The 16,559-nt window shown below is 38.4% G+C and overlaps 1 protein-coding gene across 10 annotated transcripts in view; it reads right to left on the bottom strand.

Moving 5' to 3' along the window:
- Positions 1-16,559, bottom strand: part of HERC1 (HECT and RLD domain containing E3 ubiquitin protein ligase family member 1) — a 103,110-nt gene that overhangs the window by 26,517 nt on the left and 60,034 nt on the right. For 7 of the 10 annotated variants that reach the window (XM_061999389.1, XM_061999391.1, XM_061999385.1 and 4 more), the window contains exons 36-47: positions 16,405-16,488; positions 14,797-15,317; positions 11,962-12,737; positions 9,077-9,275; positions 7,945-8,105; positions 6,432-6,548; positions 5,961-6,192; positions 3,717-3,841; positions 3,237-3,457; positions 1,775-2,043; positions 1,244-1,296; positions 24-224 (exon numbers count right to left, since the gene is read on the bottom strand). In XM_061999389.1, the coding sequence (XP_061855373.1) occupies positions 24-224; positions 1,244-1,296; positions 1,775-2,043; positions 3,237-3,457; positions 3,717-3,841; positions 5,961-6,192; positions 6,432-6,548; positions 7,945-8,105; positions 9,077-9,275; positions 11,962-12,737; positions 14,797-15,317; positions 16,405-16,488 (2,959 nt within the window). The remainder of the gene's footprint in view (positions 1-23; positions 225-1,243; positions 1,297-1,774; positions 2,044-3,236; positions 3,458-3,716; positions 3,842-5,960; positions 6,193-6,431; positions 6,549-7,944; positions 8,106-9,076; positions 9,276-11,961; positions 12,738-14,796; positions 15,318-16,404; positions 16,489-16,559) is intronic. The other 3 variants (XM_061999388.1, XM_061999387.1, XM_061999386.1) reach the window with 3 other exon arrangements.

Consider the following 16,559-nt stretch of genomic DNA (forward strand, 5'->3'; position numbering starts at 1 on the left):
AATGAAATTAATTTCAAATTTACCTATTTGCATCAATGTTTCTTCCATACTGTTGGTGGCTGTCACCATTGCAACTGAAGCACCCAGAGGGTCACTGTCAGGGAACTGGACAGGTTCAGGTACAATACGTCGATCATTTAACCCCAGAGGTCCAGCCAGTAATTCAAACTCCTCTTCTCCTGTCAGCTTTTCATCTTCATCTACATCTAACATATCCCAGTCTTCTAGAATTGGAGAAGTATAATTAAACTTGGTTACAAAAGTTAAACTAGCAAATAATTTAAATTAATTAAAAAACTAATACAGGGTGTAAAATGTATACAGTAATCTGCAACACAGCTCATCTTCTGATGTTGACATAGACACAACATAGTAAATCAGAAAACAAAAGTCCTGTTCTTGCAGTGGAAGGCACAGACATACAATTGTGCTTTAAATCACAGTAACACGTACATGTTCCAAAGGACTGAATAGCAAAGATGAATAATAGAAATGTCTTGTCTTCATATTTATCCAAAAAGTTTGCAAGGATTCTTAGGTGACAACTGTACACCCAGTACATAGATACAGCATTTATAAACAAAATATAAATGCAATTCTGTTATGCATTCCATTCACTTCCCAATCCTTTCACAAAGAACTCAACTTATATTTACTCATCCCTCATGCTCTATCTCACTTCCCACACAGTAGAACCTGAACACTTTTTATCTGCTGGAAGATGGAGTTCTGGAACCTTCATTTAGTCTTAGGAAAAGGGACAGAATCAAAAAATCATCTGAGAAAGGTTTTCTACATTCACTAAAAATAATCTGTTTCAAGCAGAAGCCATCCTCAGGGTGCTCTCAACTCATACAAAGATAAAATAAGTGAGAATAAGCCTGACAACGGACTTCTGAGACTCAAACTCAGGTTAATTAACTTCTCCTACAAAGTTCAAGAAATATATCTGAACATAAGGCTTTGTTTGTGCAGTCCCAGCCATAACATCTACCCACAATATATAATCACCAAAACCTAGAAGTATTTGCCATTTCAGCTACTTAGATGAAAGACACAGGGAAAACAAGTCACTGATTTTCTTTTCCCCATTTGAACTGAAAAAAATATTCAAATAGTCATCTAGTCTGAAAAACATTTTAAAGTAAACCATCGTGTACAGTTTCCCAACAGGTTTATTTGCATAAAAACACCACTGTGTAAGTGCAAAGTACGTGGTGTCTTCAGCAACTTAAATACATACCTTCATAGACACTGTCTTGTTTTCCTATTAAATCAGGAGCCTGGCCTTTGTACCTGTACCAAAAAAACATTAAGAAAATAATGGAATAGTGCTAAGAGTTTACATATATGCATAATACCTTAAAACTTGGTTTACTATTAAGTTACTTTACTGTCAATACAAATACCATTTCTGCAAATGGCTAGTAACAAACAAATAAATAAAAGGGCTTCTAAAAGGCTCACTAAAAATACTGGAATTGTCCGAATCGAAAAACAAAGTTTTCAAAAGTCAACATGAGTAGGCAACATACGAAGAAATAGTTGCCTGGTTTTTGTTTTTAAAATATAAATATCAAGACTTTTCTTTTTTTTTCTAAATATGCATTTGTTGAAAACTGAGGCTTAAAATAATTTTCTGTAAAGATAAAGACAAATTCTGCAAGGGATTTTCATTTCTTTAATCAAATTCTTAACATGTTGATGCAGGTAAACTCTTTTAAGTTGCTTCCTTTCTTTACACAGAGTACTCCTCTACCTTTTATTTCTGTACCTTTCAGAAGTTGATGTTTTAGATTTACTCTTCAGGGCTAAGTACTTCTCTCTGCAGATGCCACACAGTAAATAGTATGGATTTCCACTTCCACATTCCCCGCCAAACCATCCATCCACATAAGAACCATTGCTGCGATAGCCCTGGCGATTTGCACTGCGACCACAGCCTGGGTGGTTTCTCTTCATGTGTTGATTGAAGCTGACAACACTGGATTCACACAGTTCACAAACCACCACTTCTTCTCTGTCTTCAGATTCACAAACATGCTACACAGTAAGATTTTCACGTTACTTGTACAGAATAAAAATCTTCACATTAGGTATAAAATATGCATCTAACGTGGATGTTCTTGCCCATTTCTGTTATATACATACTGACACATTTATATGGTTAACTTGAACAAAAGAAAAGTAGAAGTAGACAATGTATGCCATAATGAAGAGTAGACCATTTCAGAACAGAAAAAAGAAAGCAAGTAAAGCTTCAGAGGATGAGATTTTCCTACTTGATTTCAGATTTGACTCAAAACTCTTGGCAGAGTAACTTTTCACATATAACTCTGCTAATTCGCCTTCAATGCTGTCCTTAAGCTACTGTGGTTCTCCTCAGAAGTGGAATGACAATATATCCAACAAAGAAAAAAGAACTATTTTTTCTGACAATCGGACTTTTCGTTTACTGAGCAACAAGAATTATCATTTGTGTCACTAAAGTCCAAGGTTTTGTCTGAATATAAAGTTCATTTTTCTGAAATTCCACTTCTGTCCTAAGTCAGCAATGTTATTGTGCTGTTCCAGTGAAATGAGATCTTTGGAAAAATCAGTATGTATGTGAAAATTTACTTCCACAGAATCAGGTAATATTGTAACTAGGAGATGAAAGTTTAACCTTGTGAGTTGCTTGTCTAATTTGACACGGATAATCCAAAGAGTAACAAGCTGCTGTTATTATATTTCTTTTGCACCTCAAACATCTTTTTAGTGGGCTACACAGCAACATTCTCTTTCCCAGAGAATGAAATGCATGTCATGACTAAATAAAAAAAAACCCAAAACCCTGAAGTGCAAATCATGTTGTTACAGATGAGGTACTGTAATATTTTATTATTATTTTAAATTGAAAAAAACATTTATGACTGTTTGTTACCTCATTCAGCTAAGCAGTCTGAAACATCTACTTGACCTCTAAGTGATATCATCAAAACAACTATACTAGTTCTGTTCTCATCTTTCAGGGGAGAGGAAAAACTATGTAAGTGTAAAAGTGCAGAGCAAGAAACACAACAAAGCACTATTAATCTAAAGTGAAGTTAGAGAATACAAGAAGATTTTAAGCATTGCTGGCCTTTTGTAAGATATTTTCAAACAGGCTATAAGCATATGCACGTTATTTTCAATTAAAAAACATGAACATGCAAAAAGCATTAAGTTAAAGCAGCCCCCGCTGCAGTCACACACACCCAGGTAGGCCAATCCAGTACCTCTGGGATCCACATTCCCAGAATATCATTATCACTAGCCAGGTCTTGACCAAACATAGCTTCCATTGCTTCATCATCAAGGTCAATTTCCAGCTCCTCATCTAAGTTGAAGTCATAAAGCACCCCTGGATCTTGCTGCAAAGATATCCCTTCTCGCCGACTCTGATTCCTGTGGGCCTGTACAGAGCGGTATAATCCCGCTCAAGTACAAAAAAACAAAGAAATAGTACTTTTATTTTGCATGTAAGAAAGACAACTGTACTTCCAAGTTGCTTTTGCTTTGTTTTTGAAACTTCTGCTAAATATAATCTCTTCATTACCAGATAAAATACCTAAGGTAAATATATATTGATACATATGGGTGAAGGAGAGATTTCTAACTCTCATGTCGAGTAGTAATCCCCTTCCTCTTCATGTACTAGATAAGCAAAGACCTTGGAAGTCTTTCAGCATACTTACCAGCACGTGCTAGCAATGTTCGGGCAGCTAAATCAAATTTGTGTCTTCTTGTTACAGCTGACCGACTTCTAGAAGGAGGTCCACTTGCAGAAGCTGCATTATCCACATGATCCATATTGTCAGGGCTACAAAAATTTGTAATTTACAGGTAAATCAAACCAACTTTTAAACAGTCACATGCAGTAAGCAAGGAAAAATACTAGGATTCTATTTGTTGGACATTTTTTTCTTTCTTTCACAGCAGGAAAAAAGAGAATCTGAATTCAAGAATTTTTCAGTTCCACTGTAGCACTTATTTACTGTCCTTTTGACTGTGGGATTTACCTCAGACAAATTAGATGCAGCAACATGAATATCTATTTGATGCTTACATAGTGCCTAAGCATTTCAAAAATTGAGGGAGAGCACTCATTTTACGCTGTCACTGTTAACTACAGCTTGAACAAGGTTTTCTCTTTTTAAAAGAAATAAAAACAGTTTTTCTGGGTATTGTCATGGTTTAGCAAGGAGCAGCTTTTGCTTGGTAACAGGGGAAGCGGGCTGCAGTGAAGACCCGGTAAAGAGTTTTTGGACTCTCCCCCGGCTCCTGGGTTCACACCCACCTCCGGCCCGGCTGGGCCAATCTGGCGCCTCTGCCATCACTATTTAGGGACGGGAATTTGAAGTGCTGGCAGGAGGTGTAACAGTGATACAAGATGGAGGCGACCACATGGACCCGACAGTCAGAGCAGGAGGAAGGAAGGAGGAGCATCAGACCAGAGGCACCTCTGCAACCCATGGTGAGAACGCAGCTGTACCCCTGCAACCCATGCAGGGCCATGGCAGGACTGAGAGCCACCAGCAGCTCCATGTGAGGCACCTGGACGGGCGAGGGACTGTGTGAGGAGGCGGCCATGGCGCAGGCCGTGCTGGAGAGCCTGCGGGCCCCAGAGCAGCCCCACACGAGAGGCAGAGAGGAGCTGCAGCCTTTGGGATAAATGCACATTGGAGCAGCCCGTGCAGGGCTGCCGTGTGTGTGAGGTACCTCACGGAGGTGCAGGGAGGACTGGTGCAGAGCCCACCTGCCCTGAGGAGAGACAAATGGTAGAAGCTATCAGGAATAGACTGACTGAAACTCCCACTCCCTGCCCCCCCTGGGTCGTTCAAGGGGGGAAGAAGTAAAGACACTGGGATCAGGACTCTGAGCCCAGGAAGAGGGGAGGAGTGGGGAGAAGGTGGTCTTAAAGGGTTGGTCGGACTTTTCATCGTTTTAACACTGTGTTATGTTTGTTATGCTTTGGGGGTTTATGGTTATGCTTTAGTTGGTGTTGCATTAAATGATTTTCTGTTTTCTTCCCCAAGCCGAGTAGCCTGGTCTGTTTTGTCCTGGACCTCAAGCAGCAATTAAGCTCTCCCTGACCTTTGGCAATCCTCAGGTCTTTAGTATTTCAGGCTAATCGTGGTCTTTTGTCCCCTGATGGGCCTAAACCACTGTTGTTGCTGCCTCAGTTATTTCTCACTTTTGCAAAACATAAATTTAAGTTACTTAGTAGTACCTGTTGATTAATTTACTTCTCCCAACCGGAATTTGAGGTTTTCCATGACAGTTTACTTTGGACAAAGTAACTGAAGAAACTTAAAAATGCATGTCTCAACAAGAATTTGAATAAAAGTGGTCTCAAATTACATCTTGTAATTGTCATCCTTCCTATTAACAAAAAGCTGGTATGATTACTAATAGGTGTCACTTAAAAACACAACTGCTAATTTTAGGATGTAAGACAAAAGGAAAACAATCATCTTTCTTCCTTGTTTAATAGTTTAGATCTAAGGTTGTGAAGATGACCAAGAATGTAAACTTCAATTTAGTTTCATCTTCTCTGGACATACCAAGAATTAATTTAAAAAAAAAGAAAAAAAAAGTTGAAAAATACATGTTCACAAATACTCTGAAGAAAAAAGAATACGCCAAGGAAATTTTGCTTCATTACTAGGTCTTTCAGCTAAAATGCTAGCTATATGCCCTCACTTTTCTTATTCCTCCTTCCTTAGATACATTCTTCCTCAGTTCTGTGCACAAACTACTAGAAAATAAATGATTCATACACACCTAATTTTATTGCAACTTTGCTTTTAGTTGTGTTGCACCAAAACTCAAAGGTAGTATTATGAAATAATTGCTCTCTTAGCAACAAAGAGCTTGAGAGATTTGCAGTTTTAGCAATGGATTACAAGCTATTAGAAAAAAAAAAACCAACATTTTACCCTTCACTAAAGCCTTCCTCCATCTCTGTGGCATCAGCAGATGGGATATCACCTGGTGACTGCAAATAACAATGATCACCAGATTTCCCACCACTTCCAGAGACTATTGTGCCATGTCGGGAATCTGCAGTCCCTTCTGACTGGGGCTCTTCATCATCTTCATTTCCAGGGTGCTCTATCATCCACATGGCCAGCACTGTGATATTCTGTGCATCTGCTTCTCCTCTGGCACCTGAAAGCAGGGAGGAAAAAGAAAAAAAAAGTAAAAAAAAACCAAAAAAACCCCAAAACCAAAACAAAACCAAAAAAAGCAGCACACTATAGAATTGTATTATATTACTGACAGTGAAAAAAAATCCATTTTTCCCCATGAATGGTTACAGAACTAAAAATTAAGTATTCCATTGGAAAAAGGTGTTTCGTATTGATCTAATTTTTCAGTTTAAAATTGATATCATAGTTAGAGATTACCTGTAGCTTCCATAGCTTTTGCAATTTGCCTGAGCGAGAAACCCATTTCTAACAATGGAACAGCAATGGCAGGAGGAGGAGGGGATGTTGAAAGTCGGCTGCTTGGATCAGACAAAGCTTAAAAGACAGAAAACATTAAATATAAAGTGCATAAATCATTCTTTAGTATTAGACTTTACTTTGATATATTAATCTTAAATCAGGGAATAATTGTCCTTACCAATTTTCCTCTCTACTACTTTCCAGAAAGTAAGATACTTTCTAAAATGAAACCAGATGGTGTTCATTCTTATGGTAAGATACTATATTACATAAGCCTCTGTTTAATCAAGTAGGATACTGATGATATTCAAACAACTATTTATTTTAATCTTTTAAGATTATTTCCATTTAAAAACTGTACGAAATCATATATTTGATTTTTATTCAGGTACACTAGATAAAGTCATTCTTCTCCAAAGCATCAAGATTCCCAAATGTTATGAGATTACATCAACACTATTCCTATTAAGGTATAGAAAGAGACTTCAGCTGGTGATATATCAGAAAAAACACCTTTGTAGATGATGGCCACATTTCTGTGCAAAGACTCTTTCAAGGGATTACTGCCCCAAACCCACAGTTTCCTTATCATTTTCCATAAAAGAGAGGTCTAACTAATGAAGGTACCAACAATGTACTAACAAACACTGTTGCAAAGACAGTATTATGCCTAGAAGCAACTCAGCAAAAAGATCCAACAAATAGCATGGATATGAAAGTATAAATGAAATGTATTATCAGTCAGGAATTTTAAAGCATTGACTTTGGTTTTGTTATTATCTCTTTTGCGTCACAATACTCATTTGTGCTCTTCGGAAGCTCAAGATCTTCACACAACAATTTGTTCAGCCTCCCAGGTACTCAATTCTGTGTGTAAGCTGGAAGAGAGTAAGCTGCTGTTTCGAGACGCCCAGTGCAGGTGGCTAATAAAACTTCTAAGACCAGAGGCCTCTCACCGTCTTCACATGATTCCAGACAGCAGCATGTGGAGCCCATGAAGGCTGGAGAGCCCCTTCTGTCTCATTAAAAATAATCAATTTGAAGGAGTCATACTACTTTATGTATCATAAATTACACTAATTTTTGTCTTCTGTATGGTATATGATCTAACAAAAGTTAGAAAATTAGTGCACTCAACAGTGGCACACAGGCAAAGAAACAAGCCCAAACTGAATTAACGTTTTCAAGTAACTGCCAATTATGTTGCATTCTCATTTTATATACTGTCCTGCTTTGCAATCCATTCCCCAGCTTTTAAACACTAATTTCATTTGCTTGATAAAGTCTAGAGCAAGACAATCTACAGCTTTTTCCTGAAGATAAATCATTAAAAGGTTTTTAATGACGCTTTGCATGTTAGGTTGTATTAAAAAGAAATCCTGTTGGTTTTCAATGGCTTAAAAAACTACACTGAACTTCTGCAAATGTTTTAACTTCTCCACATTTTTACCTATATTGACTATGAGTTTACCTGTACGATTGGCAGGCCTCGCAGACTGGGAATCGGGAGAAGTCAAACTTTGTCTCCTTCCAACCTCATCTGAAGGAGATGTTGGTAAAGAAGATATTGGAGGAGTCTGAGCACGGCGTGCTGGAAGTACAGTTGTAGTAGGATAACTGGAGAACATTTGCCTTTTAAAAAGAATAACATGAATTTAAATTTAAAAAGAGCTATGCTGAAAAAGGTCTGATATAAGAAATCCATCAAATTACAGTGCGCTTGGCAAGTCATACTTTACAACAATTCTATTTTGTAAGGGTAAGGCACAATGTATACATTGGGGTGGGCTTAAGAATAACCCTGTTGGAACAGCTCACTCCTACCACCTTTGCCTGGAAAGTTAAAGTCTAAGTAACATAACTAAAAAAAATCCTAGCAGAGCTATTCTAAAAGAAGTAAATGAGAAGTAAATGCTCTTCCCATTTCCCTACTTTGTTCAGAACTCAGACTGGCTAATGAATCAGGTGAGTATTTTGCTTTCACTGTCCAGGTACTAGGACGTCTTTCTGGCTTTTGTCAAATTATAATCTGCAAACTCTAAAAACAGAGGTCAGATATCAACAGAATCAATATACTTAGAACAGAGATCTAATTAGTGTAAAGCAGTTCTCCTTCTACATCACAAATAGTCTCTGTAGATTAATTAGCTTTATCTTACTTCCATTTCATTATGTCAGAGTAGGATGAAACAAGCTTGCAGGATGTTACCTAGAAACTAAGACCTCTAGTTTGAGAACTAATAACTATTTGTTAAAAAACAAGAATTTCAGAGACTTGTGATTTAAATTGTATCGAATAAGCATGAGAACTGAAGTACAACATAAGAAAGGTATTTTTCTCCTGTCTTGAAGAATTGAGGTGTTTATATATATCTCTACACACATAGTGTATTAAAAGCTTAACAGCTTTTTACTTCTAGCAACACGTCCCACAAATCTAAGTAACAAACTCTGTCCTCCACAGAGAAAGCTCTTGACAGCAAAAACAAACATTAATTGTTCCAAAGACTTATACAGCTACAGACACATATTGTATATAAACCACAAAACTGGCTCCCTACACCACAAAAATAATCATGTAACCTGAAAATAAATTATTTCACCTAAGAAGACTGAGAGGCATAACACCAGGTGATTCTGAAGCTGGAACCGTTTCGGTATCAGTTACTGGGGTAGTAGCAGTGGTAGTATCCTCCAAAGAGCTGCTCATGAAAGATGTTGTGCTAGAAGCAGAAGGGCTGGTTGTAACTGGTGTTTGGGCTTGCTGAGACTGATCACCTTCTTCTACTTGTTGATCTACTTCTGTATTAGAAAAAAGCGTGTTACAGAAACATTACTATAACTGTGTTGAGCAAAATTATCTCTGTGTCTACTAAGACAGCATTATTTATAAAATTCCCTCCCAAGAAAGGAGTGTGTAGAAACACACACCATATAAATAAATACTTACGGACTTATGTAAAGAAATAACAAATGCTGTTGTCATATTGATACAAAGCAAAGAGCAAACAAGTGTTTACAGATCATAACTGAAGCCATTTACTCGGTTAGATCTTATATGAGATTTAGATTTACAATTCTAACAGCTAGGATTATTCTTGTGGGCAAAAAGAAAAGAAGTCTCTGATATAGAAATGGAGCTGATTAGCTATAAAGCTATTTTTAACTCAGCTGTTTAAGGACAGATTTTTGGAGGGTTTTCTTGGTTGGTTCAGAAGAAGTCCTTAAGACAGCCAAGAAACAGACAGTATAGTAATTAGCTTTAATATTTTAGATATTTTTTTCTTTAAACCAATCTAAATGGAAGACTGATATACATGTATTTTTAAGAAAAGGCATGACAGACATTTTCTCTTCGGCTTCTGTTAGTGCAGTGCCAAATATCTCAGGAAGAAATCTCAGAAAACAAAACTCCCAAGCCAAATTCCTGCAACTGATTTAGAGATTTTCAGAGAGAAATATAGTTTACCTACATCCTGAATATGCTCAATATAATCTGTTATCATGACTGCATAGTCACATTTAACAATAGTGAGTTTTGTCACATGTAAATCCTTCTGGTGAGTATACACAGAACGAATTTTTAAAAAGTATTAAAGACAAATTATCTATCTGATTTACTGACATGTATTCCCTTTCTTTTTTTAATAAAGAATCAGGGAAAAGGCAAAAAAAGTCAGTATTATAGCCAAGGTCAGTCTTGGGGAAATCCAGTCCAGCAAGTATGGTAGGACAGTCTGGACAACAGAGGACCAGCCCTTGGTGGATGAGGAAGAGGTTAAAGACTTGTTGGCCAAGATTAATACTGTGTTAATGAGTCAATGGGTCCTGATGGGATGCATCCTAGAGTGCTGAGGGAGCTGGCTGATGTGATTGCTAAGCCTCTCTCTATCAATTTTGAATAACCATGGAAGACAGGTGAGGTGTCTGAGGACTGGAGAAAGGCCAATGTCACTCCAGTCTTCAAAAAGGACAGGAAGGACGATCCAGGAAACTACAGGCTGGTCAGTCTCACCTCCATCTCTGGAAATCTGATGGAACAACTCATCCTCAATGTTGTTAATAAACATATGAAGGAAATGGTGGTTATCAGGGGGAGTCAAAATGGATTCAACAAGGGGAAATCCTGTTTGACCAACGTGACAGCCTTCTACGAGTGTATAACTGGCTGGCTAGATGAAGGGAGAACAGTGGATGTCTTCTACTTTGACTTCAACGAGGCTTCTGACACTGTCTCCCATAACATCCTCATCAGAAAGCTCAGGCAGTGTGGCTTGGATGAGTGGACAGTGAGGTGGATCGAGAGCTGGCTGAATGACAGAGCCCAGAGGGTGGTGATCAATGGCACAGAATCGAGTTGGAGGCCTGTGGACAGTGGAGTTCCACAGGGATTGATTGGTTCTGGGGCCAGTCTTATTCAACACCTTCTTCAACAACCTGGATGAGGGGACAGAGTATACCCTCAACAAGTTCCCTGATGGCACCAAACCAGAAGGACTGGCTGATTCCCCAGAGGGCTGTGCTGCCATTCAGCGGGATCTCGACTGGCTTGAGAGTTGGGCAGAGAGGAACCTCATGAGGTTCAACAAGGACAAGTGCAGAGTCCTGCATCTGGGGAGGAACAACCCCATGCACCAGTACAGGCTGGGGATTGAACTGCTGCAGAGCAGCTCTGCAGAGAGAGACCTGGGAGTCCTGGTTGGTAATAAACTAACCATGAGCCAGCAATGTGCCCTCGTGGTCAAGAAGGCCAATGGCATCCTGGGATGCATCAAGAAGAGTGTGGCCAGCAGGTCAAGAGAGGTTCTGTTCCTCCTCTGTTCTGATGACAGGACTCATCTAGAGTCCTGTGTCCAGTTCTGGGCTCCCGAGCTCAAGAAGGAGAGAGAACTTCTGGAGAGAGTCCAGTGCAGGGCCACCAAGATGATCAGGGGACTGGAGCATCTTCCTTATGAGAAAAGGCTGCGGGAACTGGGGCTGTTTAGTCTGGAGGAGACTGCAGGGTGATCACATTAATATTTACAAATATCTAAGTGGTGGATGTCAGGTTAGGACATCAATTTTTTCTGTTGTATCTAGTGACCGGACAAGGGGTAATGGAAAGAAGCTGGAACACAAAGGGTTCTATTTAAACATAAGGAAAAGCTGTTTTACTCTTCAGGTGAGGGAGCTCTGGCACAAGCTGCCCAGGGAGGGTGTGGAGTCTCCTCTGGAAGTCTTCAAGACCTACCTGGATGCATTCCTTTGTGACCTGATCTAGGCGGACCTGCTTTAGCAGGACTAGATGATCTCTAAAGGTCCCTTCCAACCCCTACCATTCTATGGCACAAAACAGTAAAACAACTTTGTAAAATTTCTCTGTCCAATTAACATTCCTCCAAAGTATCACCCATACAAAATTACAAGATTACGTTATTTCTATTAGCATTGTTACTAATAATTTTAATAGAAAAAAATTAGTACTAGATATATAATTTTGAAAATGTACCTTGTTTAAGTCTGCCACCAAACTGATCCTCCAGCAGCCCATGGACAACTAATTTGTAGATCATGGCTTGTGCTCGTTCCAAATCTGCCAGTCCCAGAGCTCTTTTAATTGGTGAACGCATCACTGCCCGTTTCACCATGTGTCGCATGAGGAACTGCAAGGCAGCACGCATTTCAACATCTTCATGAACAACCGGAGAACTAGCACAATCAGAGTTGTGACCATTTTCTGCCAGGACTTTAGGTATTAACAGTAGTTCAGCGTATTTACTACAACTAAGAAGAACACTAAGTGACTTCATAGCACCAAGGTAAAGATAAGATAGCTGCACTGCTCTGATTTCTGACTGCACTATATCATGACTTCTTGGAGTATGTTCATGATTCTTTTTTCTTCCTTCAGCAGGCTGGTGTTGGGATTCCATACCTAGTGTTGATGGTTCTAAGGAAAACGAAGCAATTTCATTTTCCGACTTAGAGCTTGTAGCGCCGTGTCCTTTGTTATCATCAGCACTTTGTCCTACCCGTACATCTGATCCAACATCACCCTCCATTTTCTGGTCCATTTCCCCTTTATCTTCAGATTCATGCCTGTGTTTTTTCTCATGTCTCTTGGTGCTTTGCTTTCCCATATCTTCATGAATACCAGTCAGATAGGTAAGGTCCAGCAACACAGTAGCTGTCAGCCCACGAAATCTTGCAACATCAAAAGGCAGTGGTTCACAGGGCTCCAGATTATACAATGGAGTGTCACTAGGCGACCAAAAAGTTGGGAAGCTTTAATAAAGATCAGAATGACACAGGAAAAAGCAAGTGAGGGAGAGACAGGAGGAAAGTACAGGAAATAATGTAGGCAAAGTAAGATGTAAAATATATCCAATAAAATAAACAAACCAATTCTAAAAATTAAATGCAAACGGGGGAAAAATGAGGTTATGATGAGAAAATGGAGAGATATGATATCAGATTCAAGGCAACAAAGCATGCATAGGTTTTCAACAAGCATTAAAACCCAGAAGTATCACAGAAGCTATCAATGCTATGCTAACAGAAGTTTCTGCTTTATTATTTAGAAATACATAGCAGACTTACATTAAGAAAATCTCCCTTAAGCCAAATTTTATCATTACATCTGAGTGGAAATACTCCTAAACTTTTTTCACATTAAGAAAAAGCTTTCATTGACCTCACATTCCTGTTCAACTCTATCACAAGGAGCACACTACTGATGTCTTATGATAATCCTGTCTCTGATTATATTAGGACAGATTACTTGAAAAGGAATATGACTTTTTAACAGGTCAGAAAACCCAAGAGACACAGGTAATACACATGTCTATCTATTTGTCCATCTAGATTCAGTGAGAGTTTTTAGTAATATCTTTTAAAAATATAATAAGAAATTATTCATTATATAAAATTTTAACTTCAGTAATATCTTAAAAAATTTCCACTCTAAGCAGGACAAAAATTCAGCTTGTATTTCTATACATCCTGTATTTTCCATACATCCAGCAGGTAAAGGACTTTTAAATCTTCCTTTTATAAGATTCTGTGAGTATCTCAAAATATTTTCTCATTTTACAATGTAAGCTTTACCTAAAAATGAAAGCAGGCTTTAGCCCAGTCTTAATTAAAAAGGTACATCCTGAACTTAATTCAATGCATTACCAAGAGCTTGCCTTTGTTTAAGCACTGTACCACTCCATTCATATAATATTTCAAATTATTTTAAAGGCACACTTACTTCAAGGTTATATTGTCACACGGGCATACTTGAAAGAATTTATATCTGGAACTAAATCTGAGAATCAATTGCACTTCAGTATATTTGAAGTGACAACAGTCTTTGCTTAAAAACAGAACAGGCATAATGTCACAACAGTTCAAGGAACTGAACCAAATCTCAATTGTTTCAGAAGCTAACTGTAACTTGTGGCAAAGAAAATGATTACAGCTCAATTTCTCCAAAGGATTACAGTTCAATTATGGCCAGAAGGAATTAGAGAAATTAGTGAATAAAATCTTTTCCACACAAAAAATCAGGCAACTCTCATGAGAGCACCAGAGAGTCCAGAGAAGTCATTAGCTTCATTTCAGAGTTTTCTTCCTCCTTTCCACATATGCAAGATATGTGGAAAAAGTAGTGTCTCCTTGCAGCCCACCATCACCTATAGAACAACTCTACAGTGTTTAAATCTAGTACACTGCTGCTCCTTTAGCTCTCTTGGGCAGGTCGGAGAATAAACACTACTTCAAGGCAGCATTAATTTGAGTATCATCGTCCAAACCACCTTTAATAAGAGAGAATTCTCCCATCTCCTGACTTTAACCACCCCTCAAGGCCCATAGAGCAATTTCCAGTCCCCTAAGTCAGGACTGACAATGAAGCAAAGACAGCTGTCCCCAGTTATGATAAACTGAATCAGATCTCTCTTCAGAATCAGGTTCACCATTTACAACAAAAGTGTGCATTATCTCCTAGTAAAAGTCTGTGCTCTTTACAGACATAACCAAGAAGCTGTAGCAAATTAAAGACAGTAATGATGTTTTAGCCATACCAACTGTAAAACAAGTAATGCTCCTTGCAAATCTAGGAAAACTTGCAACTGGTTACATCCCAACCTGAAATCTAGAGGCCAAGATACACAAGTTGTTTTATTACTAGATATCATAAAAATTTAATACTTTTGTGTTTTCTTTATAAAGCCAAGTTTTGAAGTCTAAGCTTAAAATAATAAATCAGCATGACTCTAATGTAGAACGTATGTTAATTCTGAAGATTTTCAAGCATAAAACACCACTAGATTGGGAAAAGTGTAGGAAATGAGCATACCTGATAGTAATCTCTGCTTCATCCCATTGGACTTTGGCAGATGTACTACCTTCCTTCACTACTCCAAGCAAGGTGGCATGACGCCCAGTTTGCTTGTGTACACATCGACCTCCAACTCTGAGACCAGCATCAACACCACCAATTACTGCCAGAACAGGCCACACTTCTACACAGAGCATCTTCAGCTGCAGCTCTGAAAGCTCAGCCAGACCATGCCTACTATGTTTGCTTTTCTCCTCCTCCTTATTTTCTTTCTCCTCTCTTATCTCATTCTCTTCTCGACTTTGAATTGAGCGACTTTTCTTCAGCTTTTGGCCTGCTTCTTTGAGACATGTTTTGATTTTATTCAGTCTTTCCATCATTTTTTTATTGATGCAGTATGTCCAACGGTCTGTGCGATGAAGGATACGAATGAGTTGGATGGTGGCTTCTGCCAGCACTGCAGCAACAGGACTACAGATGGGGTCACCAGGTAGCAAATCTCTTGGTGTACCACGCATCTGCATATCACAGATTTTCACCTGTTTAAAAAAAGAACAGTTTAATAGTTATGTTCTCAGTGTACTTGAAGTAGCTCATTTTTTAACTACAAGAGTCTCTTGCCGAATAGAAAAAATGATGAGCATTGACTGTTTTTGCTTGGGTTCTCTAGGACATTCACCTTAAGGCTGATCAAAACCTGTGTCACCTAAAACTCAAGGATGCTGAAATTACAACTATTTAGTTTCTCACATAAGACTATCAAACTCCTAATACCACATTCTCCTTGTTTTCTGGGGAATAGAATTTTGCATGTAGAACATTAAATTTTATTGTAAATCAATTTTAAATAATAATAAAATACATTTTAAACTTACTATACACAATAAAGGAATTTATGAGAAGTCTAGTGTGCAAATAACAGCGTTATGTATGTCATAAACCAAAATGTATAACCAGTGATATTCTTAGCACTTCTTAGCTACCACTCCCACCCACCAAAACCAATCAACATCTGTAACATTGACACAGAGGAGAATAGAAGGGAAAGGATAAAATTATAGCCTCTTGTTAAGGGCTAACTCCAGTAAGGCAGCTAAGTTCCACATGGGCACTCAGTCATTTCCCCCAGTAGGATGTGGAACAGAACCAGAAGGGTAGAAGTGATAAAACTCATGGGCTGAGATACAGAATGTTTCATAAATAAAAGAGGAAAAAAAGACAAAATAAAACAAAGAAAAATAAATGATGCAAAGGCAATTTCTCACCACCAGCTGACCAATGCCCAGCCAGTCCCTGGGCAACAGTAACCCCTGGTAAAACTTCCCTGCAGTTTTATTGCTGTGCATGGTGTTATATCACACAGTATACCCCTTTAATCACCTTCAGAGAGCTGAACGGTTGTACTCCCTCCCAGTCCATCCCCAACTTACTCACTCGAAGGGACAGAGAAGTCAAGAAACTCTTGATATTTTGTAAACTCTGCTCAAAAACTGCTAAAATACTGCCCATTATCAGTAACGTTCTTGTCATAAATGTAAAACACAGCACCATAGAGGCTGTTATGAAGAACACTGACTTTATTCCAGTCAAAACCAGTATGTCTATGCTGATGAACATTTAAGTTACCTTTTCTCCTGGATTACTGCTATAGAACATAACACACGGGTATAATTCTGCTGCATCCACATCTTCAAAAGCTAGTTTTGGCTCCTAGTTTAAAAAACAAAACAAAACCTCTCAAAATATCTTAACAAAATATGAAATGTGACAAATTTGTACAT

This window comes from Colius striatus, chromosome 7 (assembly GCF_028858725.1).
Source record: "Colius striatus isolate bColStr4 chromosome 7, bColStr4.1.hap1, whole genome shotgun sequence".
In the NCBI taxonomy this organism is placed as follows: Eukaryota; Metazoa; Chordata; class Aves; order Coliiformes; family Coliidae; genus Colius; species Colius striatus.